This window comes from Cucumis sativus, chromosome 6 (assembly GCF_000004075.3).
Source record: "Cucumis sativus cultivar 9930 chromosome 6, Cucumber_9930_V3, whole genome shotgun sequence".
In the NCBI taxonomy this organism is placed as follows: Eukaryota; Viridiplantae; Streptophyta; class Magnoliopsida; order Cucurbitales; family Cucurbitaceae; genus Cucumis; species Cucumis sativus.
In genome coordinates, this window is record NC_026660.2 from 6,672,780 (window position 1) to 6,686,862 (window position 14,083).

The window sequence follows — 14,083 nt, forward strand, 5'->3', positions numbered from 1 at the left end:
CACTTGCTGTCTCCTTTGACTGGCCATTAATACAATTAGATGTCAACAATGCATTTCTTAATGAAGACTTATTTGAAACCGTATACATGGATCTTCCTTTCGACTATAAACATAATGTATCCTCAAGTCATACCAAACTTGTATGCAAACTTAATAAATCAATTTATGGCTTAAAACAAGCATCGAGACAATGGTTTGAAAAATTCTCCACTACTCTACTACAACTTGGTTTTACACAATCAAAGTCCGATTATTCTTTATTCATTAAAGGAACAGGGGAATCTTTCTTAGCATTATTAGTCTACGTGGATGACATAATAATTACTGGCCCATCAACATTCCATATTGAAGTCTTAAAGAAATACCTCCATACTTGCTTCAAACTCAAACACCTTGGCACCTTAAAATACTTTCTTGGATTGGAACTTGCAAGATCATCAGATGGTCCCTTTCTTTCACAGAGACAGTACACCCTTCAACTACTTGAAGACACTAGTTTCTTAGCTTTAAAACCATCACTTTTACCCATGGATCCCAACCTAAAACTTCAATGTGATTCTGGAGAAGTACTTTCTGATCCATCAGCATACAAATGTCTCATTGGCAGACTTCTATACCTCCCTGTCTCACGTCATGACATTACGTTTGCAATACATAAGTTGAGCCAATATGTAGCTCAATCTCGACAGACACATTTGCTTGTTGTTCAAACACTCTTACGGTACCTAAAGGGTTGTCCCAACCAAGACATACTTCTCAAAAAGTCCTCATCCTTTCACCTAAAAGCGTTCAGTGACGCAGATTGGGCGTCATGCATTGACTCCCGAAAATCTACCACTGGATTTTGCATATTCATAGGAGAGGCATTAATATCCTGGAAGGCAAAGAAACAAACCACTGTATCACGCTCTTCAGCAGAAGCAGAATATCGTGCTCTTGCCACAACAACTAGTGAACTCACCTGGATAAATCAATTGATGAAGGACTTTTACATTATGTCTCCATCACCTGCTGTCATGTATTGTGACAATGATGCAGCCATCCACATTGCCTCCAATCCTATTTTCCATGAACGAACGAAACACATCGAGCTTGATTGTCACTTTGTTCGTGAAAAGGTCCTCCAACATCAGATCAAATTGCTGCCACTACGTTCCAGTCAACAACTTGCTGACATCTTTACCAAACCACTTCCGTCCCATGCTCTTACTCCTTTACTTTCCAAGATGCGTGTAGTCACTCCATTAAGTCCATCTTGGGGGGAAGGGGTATTAGAGTTAACTAACCCAATTAGTTTTTAGTCGTCATCATTATTGTTACACTGGCATATTTTTGTTATTAAAGCAGTTGTAATAATTGTCTATTTATATGCCCTATTCAATACAAATAAATCAGGAAAATGTTTATTTACATTATGCCTTAGTACTTTCTTTTATATATATATATATATATAGTAACTAAAATCTAGAAATGAAATTTGATACATGTTTAATCGTGGGGTGAAGTTAAAAAATTTAAGCTGATAGGCTATGATATAGTTAATTAAATATATTGTTAAAAGAATTGAGAACTAAAAATTTAATAGAAGGAAGATGAACACTAGGATTTAGTTAAGTATTTTTTATGGGCCATGATGTCTCCATTTTTAATTATTGTAAATTGGACTAACTTGCACTCATTATTTTGGAAGATTACAAGATTGGGGAAGTTTTTTCCACCAATAGTTTTTAGGATAGGGATGTGGGGGATAAATTCCTTGACATAACCCATTTTTCAAATCTGTTTTTAAACAACTTATATATCTAATTGTTAAATTAAAAAATTAGTAAAAAAATATCTTTCATGTTTTTTAAAATTGAATTATTTGGACTAGCTACGGAACAGTATTAGTCTACATATATATATATATATATATATATATATATATATATATATATTTTTTTTTTTTTCTTTCTTGTATACAAAATTTTCTACATTTAAGATTTTTTTAAAGGAAATTTCGGTAATCATATCCCTCTTTAGTCCAAGATTCTTATATGATTGAAAATAATGGAGGTTCCAAATTGAGATGTTTCAATTAAGATTACTAAAAATTATTAGAGATTGTTGTGTTTGATTATCCAACTTTTTGATATGTTTTAATAGTGGATGTGTGACCTTGATGAACCCTTTGGGTTTGGCTCAAGGGTCAGCAATCAAATGGCACCACATAAATAATTATAGAAGAAAAGAAAAGTGATTATGATTCTTTTTTTCAATAAATTTTAAACATATATTAACTGAAAAATCCATCTCCGTGTAGATAAAAAAAGTGAAATGAACACACATCTGTTTTTCAGCTGGCTTCAAATAAACCAAAACCTGACTAATAAGTCAAGGTGCTCTTGTCTCTAAACTAGTTTAAGTACTTGTGAGATTCTTAGTCAAGCCCTAGCATCATGTAATCTTTTCAAAGCGCTAACATTGTTGACTCCAATACTCTAGTAAGGACGTATTAAAGTCAATAACATTCTCGCAAGTTGCAACATCGCTTGTTTGTTGCTTTCGAGCTCAAGTTTACATTTATTAGTCAGCTTAAGCGGCACCAAAGGTTGCTTTTCAAATGAGATAATAGAAGAAGCTGTAGAAAGATTCATCTAAAATGATAGCAGTGTCTAATCTTCTAATGCAAATTTGCATTGAATTGGACGGTCAATTAATTTATTTTCCACTCACAATTTCAGCTGCATTTGGCTTCACTATTATTTCTTCCCGGTGTCTCAATCTTCTCACTGCCAAACTTTCTATATAAAGAAGCCCTCATTGTAGGAAGCAATACAGATATTTTTTTATATTAAATGATGAGGGCAGCTCTCATTTACATGTGACTTTATTGTCAGCCAAATCAACATTATTCAATGATGTAGGGTGTAATAACATTAAACATCAAAGCATTATTTATTTCACTAATTCATATTGTGAAAAAAATGGAGTATGTACTACGACAATACTAGAAAATTGTCCCAAATGTAGAATAGAGTTCAGCAAGCTAGAAGCTCACAGAACATGAACATGCACACAAACACACACGGTATTCTTCTAATTCAAAGGTTCTTTTAAATTGACATTATGGCCAATCATTATCTATTCAAAAAACAAGACAAGCATCATCAACCTATTGTCTTGCTATCTAGTTGAATAGTTAGTGAAGAAACAGCAATGAACCTCTAAAAGAATACGACTTCATGTGTGCACGGACACAGAGAGAGAGAGAGAGACTAAATCCTAGACTTCCTGTACAGATTCAGTTATGCTTGCAACTTGTCATCACCTGCTTGAAGAATTTCTATAGTCAGACTTGGAGTCGGCCCCGCGCTTTGTATAAAAAGAGCCAACCGAAGGAACTTTGTCGTGTGATGAGGTGATTGCAGAAAGGGGCTGGAAATTTGTATTGCCAACAAACCAGTAGAGAGCCCATTTCAAATTGCAGAGAGTATACTTGAGAGCTCTTGTCCAATACTCTGGTTTGTTGAAGCTTTGCGTGATGGAATAATTTTCGACCTTGTCGTTCTCAATCCTGCAGCATTGTTCGATGATGATCAGAAAGCAAGCTAGGTTTTGATGCCACAATACAGAGATTAGGCACAAACAAATGAACTACCGTATTGTGCTAAATACATTATGATTCCAGTACTTGTACCTGCATGACTTTTCGATCTTAATTACTTGTACCTGGATGGTTTTCAACCTACTACTTGGGATAAAAAGCCTATTTCGATCATCTCTGTGTCCTCTAATATGTTTCTAACGTTGTTTCTTGTTGTTTCGTACCTTATCTTTGCTGGTCATTATGTGTTAGACTTAAACATGGTGCATTTAACAAGTGTCATGAGATAAACATAAACTCTGTTTATTTCCGGAATGAAACTACTTAATTGGAACTCCATTTATCCCCAATACGAATCTGCTTAATCATCCTAACGTCTACGTTTCATACACAGTTTTCCGAAGACTTTTTCTTTTTCTTTTAATAATAATATTGTGCCTTAATGTAGCCAAGTAATAGGAAGAGCAAGAAACTATACATGCATAAACACAGTAAAGAAATATCGTAGAATAAAAATATATTGAGAACTGAACTACATGATAACTCAAACAATCCACGTCATTGGGCACGTTCACTGAAGTCTAAGTTAAATCAACCAAAGCACTTGTTTATATTTGTTGTTACTTGTGTTAGAAAAATATTGTTTCAGCAGTAAGCACATAGAAGATTCCTAATCGACACCCAAAAATAAATACTACAATTAAACATCAAAACATAATCAAATGAAATAAATGCAATCATACACATGCAGGATAAATGATATCCAAAATAATGGAACTTACTTATATGGCAATTTGAAACATTTCTCATGCGGTATGTTGTTCTCCTGATCCCTAGAATTGGCAAACTCAGCAAATTCCTTTAAGCAAGTCAAGAACAACGTCATGGCTTTATCATAACGTGTGCTCCAAAACAAGTTCACTGGTCCAAACCTATTGAATTACTAACATATCAAATCAAGAGTCCTGAAGAACGTTTCAAAAAATTGGAAACTAAAACATGAAAAACGTGGGCATTAATATTATTTATTGTTATTAAAAATAATAATATTTAAAATAAATAAACATCTATCCTTGTATTTGAGTGTTTCACCAAATGTCTCCAATGTGTCTTGTCCACAAAAGAACGGGAATCAGACTGGAGCATTATAGTAAGAAATATTATTCTTTTTTTCTTTTTTTCTTTTTCAATATATGGGAAGAATATACTTTGAGCCATTCAGTTTCATTGCATTAATGAAACTTACAAAATTAGAACCAAAACACTCTTTACTGCAAGTCTATAGACTATAACGTTTTATATTTTTTTTTTTAAAAAAGAAAACAGACTTTTCCTAGATAAAATGTAAAAGAGGCTAATGCTAAAAAATACATGATACCAAGAAACAAAAACAAAGGCGAATAATAAGATAATAGATACTATAAAACTTAAATGGAGAAAATAAAAGCATTGAATGCAAGAAAATGTTTTGAGTAGAACAATAAGTATAATTATTCCCTTTGGAATTCTAGGGGGAGTATGGATCAGCTTTCAAAGGGAGGAGGTCGCATGTATTCTTCCTGGAAGGGAAAAATGGCTCAGGCTGGAATGTGATAGCTGAAAAAATTTCTAGATTATTGCCCACTTCAAACTCAGGTAAAAGGAAGGTGGAGGGAGATTTTTCCCTAACTATTTTTTTTATGACTTTGATGGCGAGGAATTTTAAATGGACCTCCACAAACTAGGGGTAGGAAAGCTGTAGTATTAGCTAGGGAGCCTCTTTTGTGTTAGACCACCAATAATCCACCAGTATAGTAGGAGGAAAAAGAAAATAGAAAATTAGGAGGGAGAGTAAGTTAGTTATTATGTTATTATGTAACTGAATAGGAGGGGACCACAATGAGTGGGAGGTAGTTTATAAAGAAGTGGGAGAGAGAGAGAGAACATTGAGTATTTTGTAGTGGAAGGCATTTCTGGAAATTCTTGAAAGAGAGAATTACAGAGAGTGGGAGTTTTATTTTCTGCTTGTTTCATCGAATTGATTCTTTTATCAATTTGATTTCTATCTTGTATCGTTTACTATATCAATACAGTGATCATATATTTTTAAACACTCTTGTTGGAGGGTTGAGTTCCAACATTTTGATACTGCAGTTTCAAGTGCTATGTGGCTAGTGATCTTAATGCTGTCAGCTATCCAGGTGGAAAAGGCTTCAGGATGCAGGATTACCAAATCTATGAGGTACCTTAGTTTCATTTACGAGGGTAAACTATTTTACCCTCCTTAGCTGAATGGGAAGTATACTTTAGGCTAATTGAAGAGCACCAACAAAGATGGATAGACCTCGCTTTTAGAAGATTGGATTATTGGTAGTCCTAGACAATCGAGGGTGCTGAGAGTCACTTTGGATCACTGGCCTATTATTTTGACTCAAGGTTCTCAGAGTTTGGCTCCGAGTTCTTTCCACATTGAGAATATGTGGCTTTGGCATCTTTCCTTTAAGGCTAATATTTTTTTTGGTGGAGGGTCTCCATTCTACGAGAGTGGAAAGGTTATTGCTTGGAATAGAATCGAGGAGATTGATCCTAAGGAGCTGGAAAACCCTTTGGAACAGAATCAAGGAGATTGTTTGTGTTTGGAGTCATAATCTTCTTGAGGGTTTTCTCCCGGTCATTCTTTCATTTCTTGTTGGACCCCTCCCCCATTAGTGGGACCCTACTGAGGTTTGGTCCTCAGTAAGATTTCATATTTTCTCTTTGGATTTGCTTTCGAAGGCTTTTTGAAATTACTATCTAGGCAACATTGTACTTAGATAGCCAACCTCTCCAATGAGGTTTTTTTTTAGGGCTGACGTTTTATATGCCCTCCTAAACTTTCATTTTCCTTATGAAAGCAATTATTTCTATAAAAACATAAATAAAACAAAAGGTAAAATAGATTTTATTTTCCTTTTTTTAATTTCTTTTCAATATATAAGCAAGAATATACACTGAAACCCAATCAATTTCATTATAGTAATGGAATTTACAAAAATAAAAATAAAACACTATTTACTTACAGTTCATATGTATTGTTATTGTCCATGATGCGAGGATAGCTTCCCATTGGAAGTATTTTTATCCGATATCTATGAAGTAACAAATTAAAGAAAAGAGGTTCATTATTTAATCTGGATCCCTAAATTAGTTAAGCTGATTCTAGACACCAAAATATCCTATTGGTTCACAGAATGAAAGTTCAAAACAATCAACTGTAAATATTTTATCCAACAACGTTCCAAGACCAGAATGCCGAGTGGAATTCACCTTTCTAAGTCATCTTTTTCATTTGTTGTTGTTAAAGTTACCAATTTAACTAAATTATTTAGAACCTATTTTTCTAATATGTTGTTCATTACAAGAAACAACTCTCTAATGCACAGATTTTTGGTTTTCTTTTCCAAAAAATTTCCATTCTAAAATAGCTGAGCAACTTGCTTTCTCTCAGACCTTGGGTTTCCACTATGTTAAAAGTTTAAACATCCTTTCATCTCAATCAATCCAGAACACCAATGCCAAAGTAATAATCAAAGGACGATTCTCAAGAAAAAGCAACTTAAAGATTGTGCAGAACTGAATATTTCTAAGCTTCACAAAAATTATTACTCAGAAAAGGATACTGAAATCTTGGCCTGAAATACTGGCACATTGTATGAAGAAGAAGGCTAGCTTGTCCCCATGCAGCATTTATTTCATCCCATTCAACCTAAGTGTTTCAACATAAAAGTTAGCAGAAAAAGAAGTTAAAGTCTAATGACTAAAAATTCTGAAAACACAGGTACAATGGAATGTGCTTAGTTTCCATACTGGGATCTTAGGAAGACGTCCAAGCCGGAAATTGTTAATCGTTCCAAAATCTCCGTCATGCCAAATGGGAAATGCATCATTGAGCACATTTGTTCGCTTCAACAATTCCAAGTGTGCTTGTGAAACTTCTATTCTTGCTAAAATTGCATCTCTCTCTTCCTGTTAAAGTCATCATTTATTCAACGATGTAATAAAAAAGTTGCTCAAAATGTCAAGATTAGGTAGAAATTCATTTTTGTTTCAGCACTCAACATTGTCACGTAGAGGATGATTATGAATTAATTCATAGTTGAAAAATTAATCGTTAATGGGATCCAATTATATATATACATATATATACGCTGTAGCTAGTTAAAGCTAGAAAACTACTGCAACGTAGTCTCAATCTTCACAAGGTTAAAAAGATCAGGTCATCATCTAACTCCTTTAATAAAATATTCTGAGAATATTTTATATCCAATGCATGTAACTCCATAATTGGATGATCAAAGTTAGTCCTATAATTAGAACTTAGACATTTGTTACAATCAAGCTAGACCAAAACAAGATATCAGGCCGATTCTACATCTCCCTCACCATATAAGGCTCCATTCACTTCTTTGGGCTTTATTGAAATTGAAATCATACAAGACTTGGTTGAGTCCAGCAACAAAATAGAAACACAATTATTTACACCATCATTGTTCCTATGAAATTTAAATGCTTAGAAAATAAATAAAGGGCATACCTGATGTGAAGTTAATTGAAACTGAAAATTATTATATTCATGCCAATACCTGTCATTCAATGAATACAAGAAGCAGTCACCAACCTAAAAGTATCTCAAGAACTTCTTTGTCAACCAAAAAGATCTAAAAATTGAAAGATATAAACCGTAAGTGGAGGCATGGATGAATCTAAACACCAGTAAAAGAAAACATCTTGACTAGGGGATCAAAGCAAGGGGTTAGGAGTGATTAAGCTAGTAGGAACATTATTTGTAATTTGCTTTATATTGTTTTAATCAGTATTAACTTTTTCCAGCATAATTAATTTCAGTTATTAGGTTTACTTTTTAGCCTAGGTCAAAGGTTGGTTCATCATAGTAATGGTTTCCACAGATTCAATGATCTGACCAACAAATATAAAGGTTGGATTCCCCTCGTATAGTTCTTTTTTCCAAGATTATCAATTACTCCCCACTTTTCTGATAGCCTGAAGGGGAAAATGGGATCTCCGAAAATTGTCTATAGAAATACAAATACCAACGGAGGTTTGGTTACTCTCTTATTGTTTTGAAGATTAAGTTTTGAAATTCATTGGTGACTTAGCACTCCTTTAATATGGTTTGGTTACTTTCTTATTGTGTACATTTACAATAACCAATAAAAAGCTTAGGTTCCTAATAAAACAAAATGGCAATTACCTCTCTTCCAATTCCTTAAATCGAACAGACTTAAGCTCCAGTTCTTTTAGTTCAGCATTTACTTCCGTAAACTGGTTCTCTGTCTCTTTAATGGCCGCTTCAAGCCTTCTCTCTTCTTCCTCAATCTAAACCGGAAAAGGTAGAAGATAAAAACAGCCAGATTCAATCTATCGATTAAAATTCATATGCCCTGTTTCTTTTAAATAACTGATTCAATTTGAATCTTTACCAAAAATATGAGTAAAAATTATGAACTTGACAATTGTTTGAATACAAAAAGACTTCTATCTCTTAAATAAAAAATATAATAACCATGATGCTTAAAATATACAATTTTAGGTATTACAATAATATAATTAAGATCATAATAGCAGAGATGTATGTTTTTTTATAACAATAATATAATAATCATGACGCTCAAAAGCAAAGACATTTTTTTTATCTGCGCAGTTGTATTCTTCCATATGCCTGAACAAGGGGAAAAATACATCTCTGCTATTGAATCTTTAGACAACCACAAACCTTAAACTCAAATAAAATAAATATCTCAAGAAAATTTTGTCCATAACTTTCAAAGTCATGCCATCGTTTCAAAATAAGAGAATCAGCATATGTTGATTAGAAAACAAAATGCCTAAATATATATCTTGAATTGTACCTTTAATTTCTCCTTAAGAAAATCAGCTTCAGAGAGAATGTTTCGCGACTCCCCCTCTAAGCGTTTGAGGCAGGCTTCATATGCCTTAATATCCCTGTTCACATCTTCAACCTCCTTATCAAGTTTATCAGACAAAATCCTCATGCATTCCAGGCACAAAGGCTGATCGACCTGGAAAAAGAAATATAGGCATACAGTTTTTAATCAGTTCCTCAAAACTTTCAAGAAATCTAATCAGAATGAAATTGAAACAAAGTTCAAGTTCCTTTGCTTTAGAGTACCTGAGTTTGAGTTTTCGCAATGTCAAAAGCACGTTTTAAGATAGTTATAGTAGAGTGAAACCCAGAATTATTTGGCTGCATTGCCCCATCAGGTGATGGTATATGCATTCCACCTCCATCAGATGGAGATTCATTCTTATACACAACCACAAAAGATTCATCCATTGCCTTTCCAGTTTGTCCCATATCAGCCTGACCAGCCCCCTCACGAGGACGAGGAATTCCATGCGATTGGGGCCGTTGCTTTGGCAACACAACAAAGGAATTATCCATACGCGTTGAAGCTAACATGCTACTGGCCCCATGAGCTGCAGACCCCTGCATCCCTGATCGTGTTTATCACCAGAACATATTCATTAAAAGAATCATACAACTTGACGTCTAAACATTAAACTAATCCCCAAACATGCCTTGCTACTTAAGACCCCAGAAGGTTAATTGATTGCCCATACGTAAATTATCAAACTTAAAATCATTCACACATCTTTTTCCCTCTCTTTCCGCCGGGCTTTATTAATTTAGGCCACAATCTCTCCCATATGGTTTCTTCAACAACTAAGACAATTTCGCCAAAATTTTTGTAAGTTCCCCCATATCCAGTATAGCACTATCATTCAACTGAGCTATAACGTTCAAATTATCGCACCACAATCTGGAGCGAAGGGCAAGAAATTGCGTAAATAACTACATAAATTCAAAGTACTATTAGACACCAAAAGCGCGAAGATAAAAAACACATTAAATTAAGAGTAGAGAGATTCACCGGATCGAGCAGAAGGATCATTAATGAACTTATCAGCATGGGTGTCGACGCCGACGAAGCATAAAGACTGGCCGCAGTTCTGGCAGCCGAATCGAGGAAGATTCGGGTCCGCCGGCGGGATCCGAACGGATTTTCTGTCACCCATCGATCGTTGGGATTGAAACGTGAAAAATGAGTAATTGTTGTTTATCCAAACCTTTGCGCGGAAGAACGAAGAAAACCAACAAAATGATTAATAATAATCTTTACGTTGAGATCATTCATTAAACTAAAATTAGGGGATAAAAATAAAATTTGTAAAATATTAAGACCCTAATCATTTTTCCTCTATAATCCAAAATTTTAATTTATCTCTCCTTCGGTCTATTAAACTAAAACACCTATATTAAATGTTATATCAATTTATTATTTTCTAGATTATTTTAAAATAAATCAAAATACAAACATATTTTTAAAATAGTAAAATCTACTATTTTTATAAAAATTCTATCAAAATATTTATAAATTTCTAATAGAGTATTATATATATATATTATAATACAATATAAAAATAGTAATATTTTATTATATTTGTAAATATTTTTACAAGAAGTTTTATTATTTAATTATATTTTCTTAAAACTTAAGAATATTGAAGTTTAGGGATAAGAAAGAAAATTGTAAGTAATACCTTTTAATTTTGAAAAATATTTAACTTTGAGATTGATACAGTATGACACTTAAGTTCAATTTGACACTATTTTTTTTTTATTTAACCAATAAAACAAAGTAGAAATAAAGCATTTTCATATATTACAAAATAAAACTAAAACATTCATAAAGAGAGAAATTATAAAAAAAAAAAAAAAAAAAAGTAAATTTTATATATAGCAAAAGTTTAAATTATATGATAGTTTCGTAAAAATAAAAATGATATAAAAGCAAGTTGAAATTGAGTATTTAGGAGGCGCGCCCGAATTCCATTGAAGGGAATCAGCTGAAGAGTTTCCGTCTCCGGGAAAAGGAGAAGGCCATATTCTTAGCCAAATTCGATCCAAGATACCTTTTTTTCAAGCGCTGAAGTTGATTATAAGATAGGACAGATAATCCCACCTAGCTGGTAAATTTCAAAGCTCTCAACTTCCTGTCTGCCCATTAGGTGTTTGTCAAAAAGTCTTGCCTAAAATTCGTCAAATTTCTCTTCATTTTTTATGAAGTTCGATAAGATTTTGGTCACTTGTTTCAAATATAAGTATGTTATTGATTAAACATACCACCAATTAAGTAGGTATGAGTATTAGGTGGCCAAGGATTTTAACGCCCACATGTTTATCTCAGATTATTAGGAAGCAGAATAATCCCCAAACAGCTTACCAACTGTTTAAGGAAGCCAAATGTAGGTACCCAGATTATCGGCACAATGGTCCAGTGTATGCCACAATGATCAATATACTCGGAAACTCGGGCAGAGTTTCCGAGATGAGAGAAGTGATGGATCAGATGAGAGATGACTCTTGTGAATGCAAAGATTCTGTATTTTCATTTGCAATTAAAACGTATGCTAGTCATGGATTATTGGAAGATGGTATATCTCTTTTTAAAAGTTTTGGGAGATTTAACTGTACCAATAGAACACAAACTTTCAATACTCTTTTAGAAATCCTGTTGAAGGAATCTCAGCTTCATGCTGCTTGTCAGCTTTTTCAGGAGTGTTCTTATGGTTGGGGAGTGAAATCCAGGACTCAGTCCTTGAATTTGTTGATGCAATCTCTCTGCCAAAGAGGTCAGTCGGAGCTTGCTTTACATGTCTTTCAAGAAATGGATTACCAAAGTTGCTATCCAAATAGACTGAGTTATTTGATTGTAATGAAAGGACTGTGTCAAGATGGTAGGCTTAACGAGGCCATCCATTTGTTGTATTCCATGTTTTGGAGAATTTCCCGAAAGGGTGGTGGCGGGGACATAGTAATTTATAGAACCCTTCTGTTTGCTTTGTGTGATAATGGAGAGATCGAGCAAGCTGTGGAAATACTTGGCAAGATCTTGAGGAAAGGACTAAAAGCCCCTAAACGGGCTCATTACCGAATCGACTTAGATCAATGCAGGAATAGCAACCTCACCATTGAGGAAATCAAGAGTTTAATCAATGAAGCTTTAATCAAAGGCGGAATTCCCAGTTCAGATAGCTATTGTGCCATGGCTGTTGATCTATATAACGAAAACAAGACTGATCAGGGAGATAAAGTGGTTAGCCACATGATAGCTAAAGGCTTCAGGCCACCATCCTTGATCTATGAAGCGAAAGCAGCTTCATTATGCAAAGAAGGCAAAGTTGACGATGCAGTCAAAGTAATTGAAGAGCAAATAGTGGGAGGCTGTGTTCCAACTATTGCATTGTACAACATCGTTCTGAAGGGTCTTTGTGATGATGGAAAATCAACAGTGGCTATGGAGTATTTGAAGAAAATGGCAAAGCAGGTCGGTCTTGTTGCCAACAAAGAAACTTACAGCACTTTAGTACATGGACTTTGTCTCGAAAATCGATATATTGAAGCATGTAAGGTTTTAGAGGAGATGGTAATCAAATCGTTTTGCCCTTGCTCTAACACATTCAATACACTTATCAAAGGTCTTTGCTCAGTTGGAAAACACTATGAAGCTGTGATGTGGTTGGAAGAAATGATTAGCCAAGGTCAATTGCCTCATGTTTGTGTCTGGAATTCTTTGGTTTCATCTTTGTGTTGCGATGTGGCTGGCATCGATATGTGTTCCAGGGTTTTATGATACTGGAGTATTTACTATAAAAATCTCATTCTGGTTCTTTCAAAATATTGAATGACACTTCATTTTGTTTTCATTTTTTGATATATTGATTAATGAGTTTAGTTAATTGATTTTGCTGTTAGTTTGTAGCAACAAATCAATTATTTAATATATAAAGCAGGAGGAAAAAAAAGGGCCCAACCGGGTTCGAACCGGTGACCTCTTGATCTGCAGTCAAATGCTCTACCACTGAGCTATGGACCCGTTTGAAACTCATATTAATTGTATCATATTTATTTTATTTACGTTTTTTGTTGCATAATTTTAGTGGCCATAATTCAATGCTACGTTTGAAGTGAACTCATTCCCTATCCATTAATTTTTCTTCTCCATTTTATCTAATATTCTATCCAACTCCATTTATATATACATTGTGAAATTTTTAATAAATATTGATTTTGATGAATATTGGTAAAACAATTTCAAAAATTATTTAATTTAGTATTTCCAATTTATACCCTTAAACTTTTAAACTAAGTTTGTATCATTTAAACTTTGAAACTTGAGATCAATTTTAATCCATTTGATATGTATATAAAAGTTTGGAGTCTAAATAACAAATTTGTGGCTAGATAAAAATTTATAATTTATTCGTTGTGATTTTAATATTAATGTATTGCTTTCTTTGTTTTCTCTTCTCGAATTTATTTCTCTTCATTCTCTCAATTTTTCTCTCGATCTTCCTACTACGATTGCTTCCTTGTATTTAGAATTTTATGTTCTTTACTCTCTCTATTTCTTCTCGCTCTTGCTAGGTTTCACT

General features: G+C 33.7%; 2 protein-coding genes and 1 non-coding gene across 5 annotated transcripts; 1 reads left to right on the forward strand and 2 right to left on the reverse strand.

Moving 5' to 3' along the window:
* Positions 1–2,913: 2,913 nt before the first annotated feature.
* On the reverse strand, positions 2,914–10,874 carry LOC101215834 (beclin-1-like protein). 2 transcript variants are annotated; one of them, XM_004140483.3, is made up of 10 exons: positions 10,519–10,874; positions 9,756–10,081; positions 9,475–9,645; positions 8,817–8,941; positions 8,139–8,187; positions 7,412–7,570; positions 7,225–7,310; positions 6,625–6,693; positions 4,369–4,518; positions 2,914–3,556 (listed from the first exon to the last, which is right to left on the reverse strand). In XM_004140483.3, exons 1-10 carry the CDS (start codon positions 10,661–10,663, stop codon positions 3,307–3,309), a joined length of 1,530 nt encoding a protein of 509 aa, XP_004140531.1. In that variant the 5' UTR covers positions 10,664–10,874; the 3' UTR covers positions 2,914–3,306. The 2 variants fall into 2 exon arrangements, with proteins under 2 accessions (XP_004140531.1, XP_011656818.1); XM_011658516.2 differs by having other exon boundaries at positions 9,756–10,073; positions 10,519–10,715.
* A 513-nt stretch (positions 10,875–11,387) lies between these two features.
* Positions 11,388–13,387, forward strand: LOC101222083 (pentatricopeptide repeat-containing protein At1g05600). Of its 2 annotated transcripts, XM_011658517.2 has the most exons (2): positions 11,389–11,617; positions 11,836–13,387. In XM_011658517.2, exon 2 carries the CDS (start codon positions 11,938–11,940, stop codon positions 13,279–13,281), a length of 1,344 nt encoding a protein of 447 aa, XP_011656819.1. In that variant the 5' UTR covers positions 11,389–11,617; positions 11,836–11,937; the 3' UTR covers positions 13,282–13,387. The 2 variants fall into 2 exon arrangements, with proteins under 2 accessions (XP_004140638.1, XP_011656819.1); XM_004140590.3 differs by having other exon boundaries at positions 11,388–13,387.
* Positions 13,388–13,452: 65 nt separating this feature from the next.
* On the reverse strand, positions 13,453–13,524 carry TRNAC-GCA. Its single transcript has one exon. It is a non-coding gene; the product is annotated as a tRNA-Cys (tRNA).
* Between the last annotated feature and the right edge of the window lie 559 nt (positions 13,525–14,083).

Excerpts from the sequence above, each read along its gene's own strand:
- LOC101215834 (XM_004140483.3), bottom strand. The coding sequence starts at position 10,663 with ATGGGTGACAGAAAATCCGTTCGGATCCCGCCGGCGGACCCGAATCTT. Across the intron at positions 9,646-9,755 it reads TTGCGAAAACTCAAACTCAG|GTCGATCAGCCTTTGTGCCT; the intron begins GTACTCTAAAGC and ends TTCTTTTTCCAG. Across the intron at positions 8,188-8,816 it reads TTTAAGGAATTGGAAGAGAG|GTATTGGCATGAATATAATA; the intron begins GTAATTGCCATT and ends ATTGAATGACAG.
- LOC101222083 (XM_004140590.3), top strand. The coding sequence starts at position 11,788 with ATGAGTATTAGGTGGCCAAGGATTTTAACGCCCACATGTTTATCTCAG.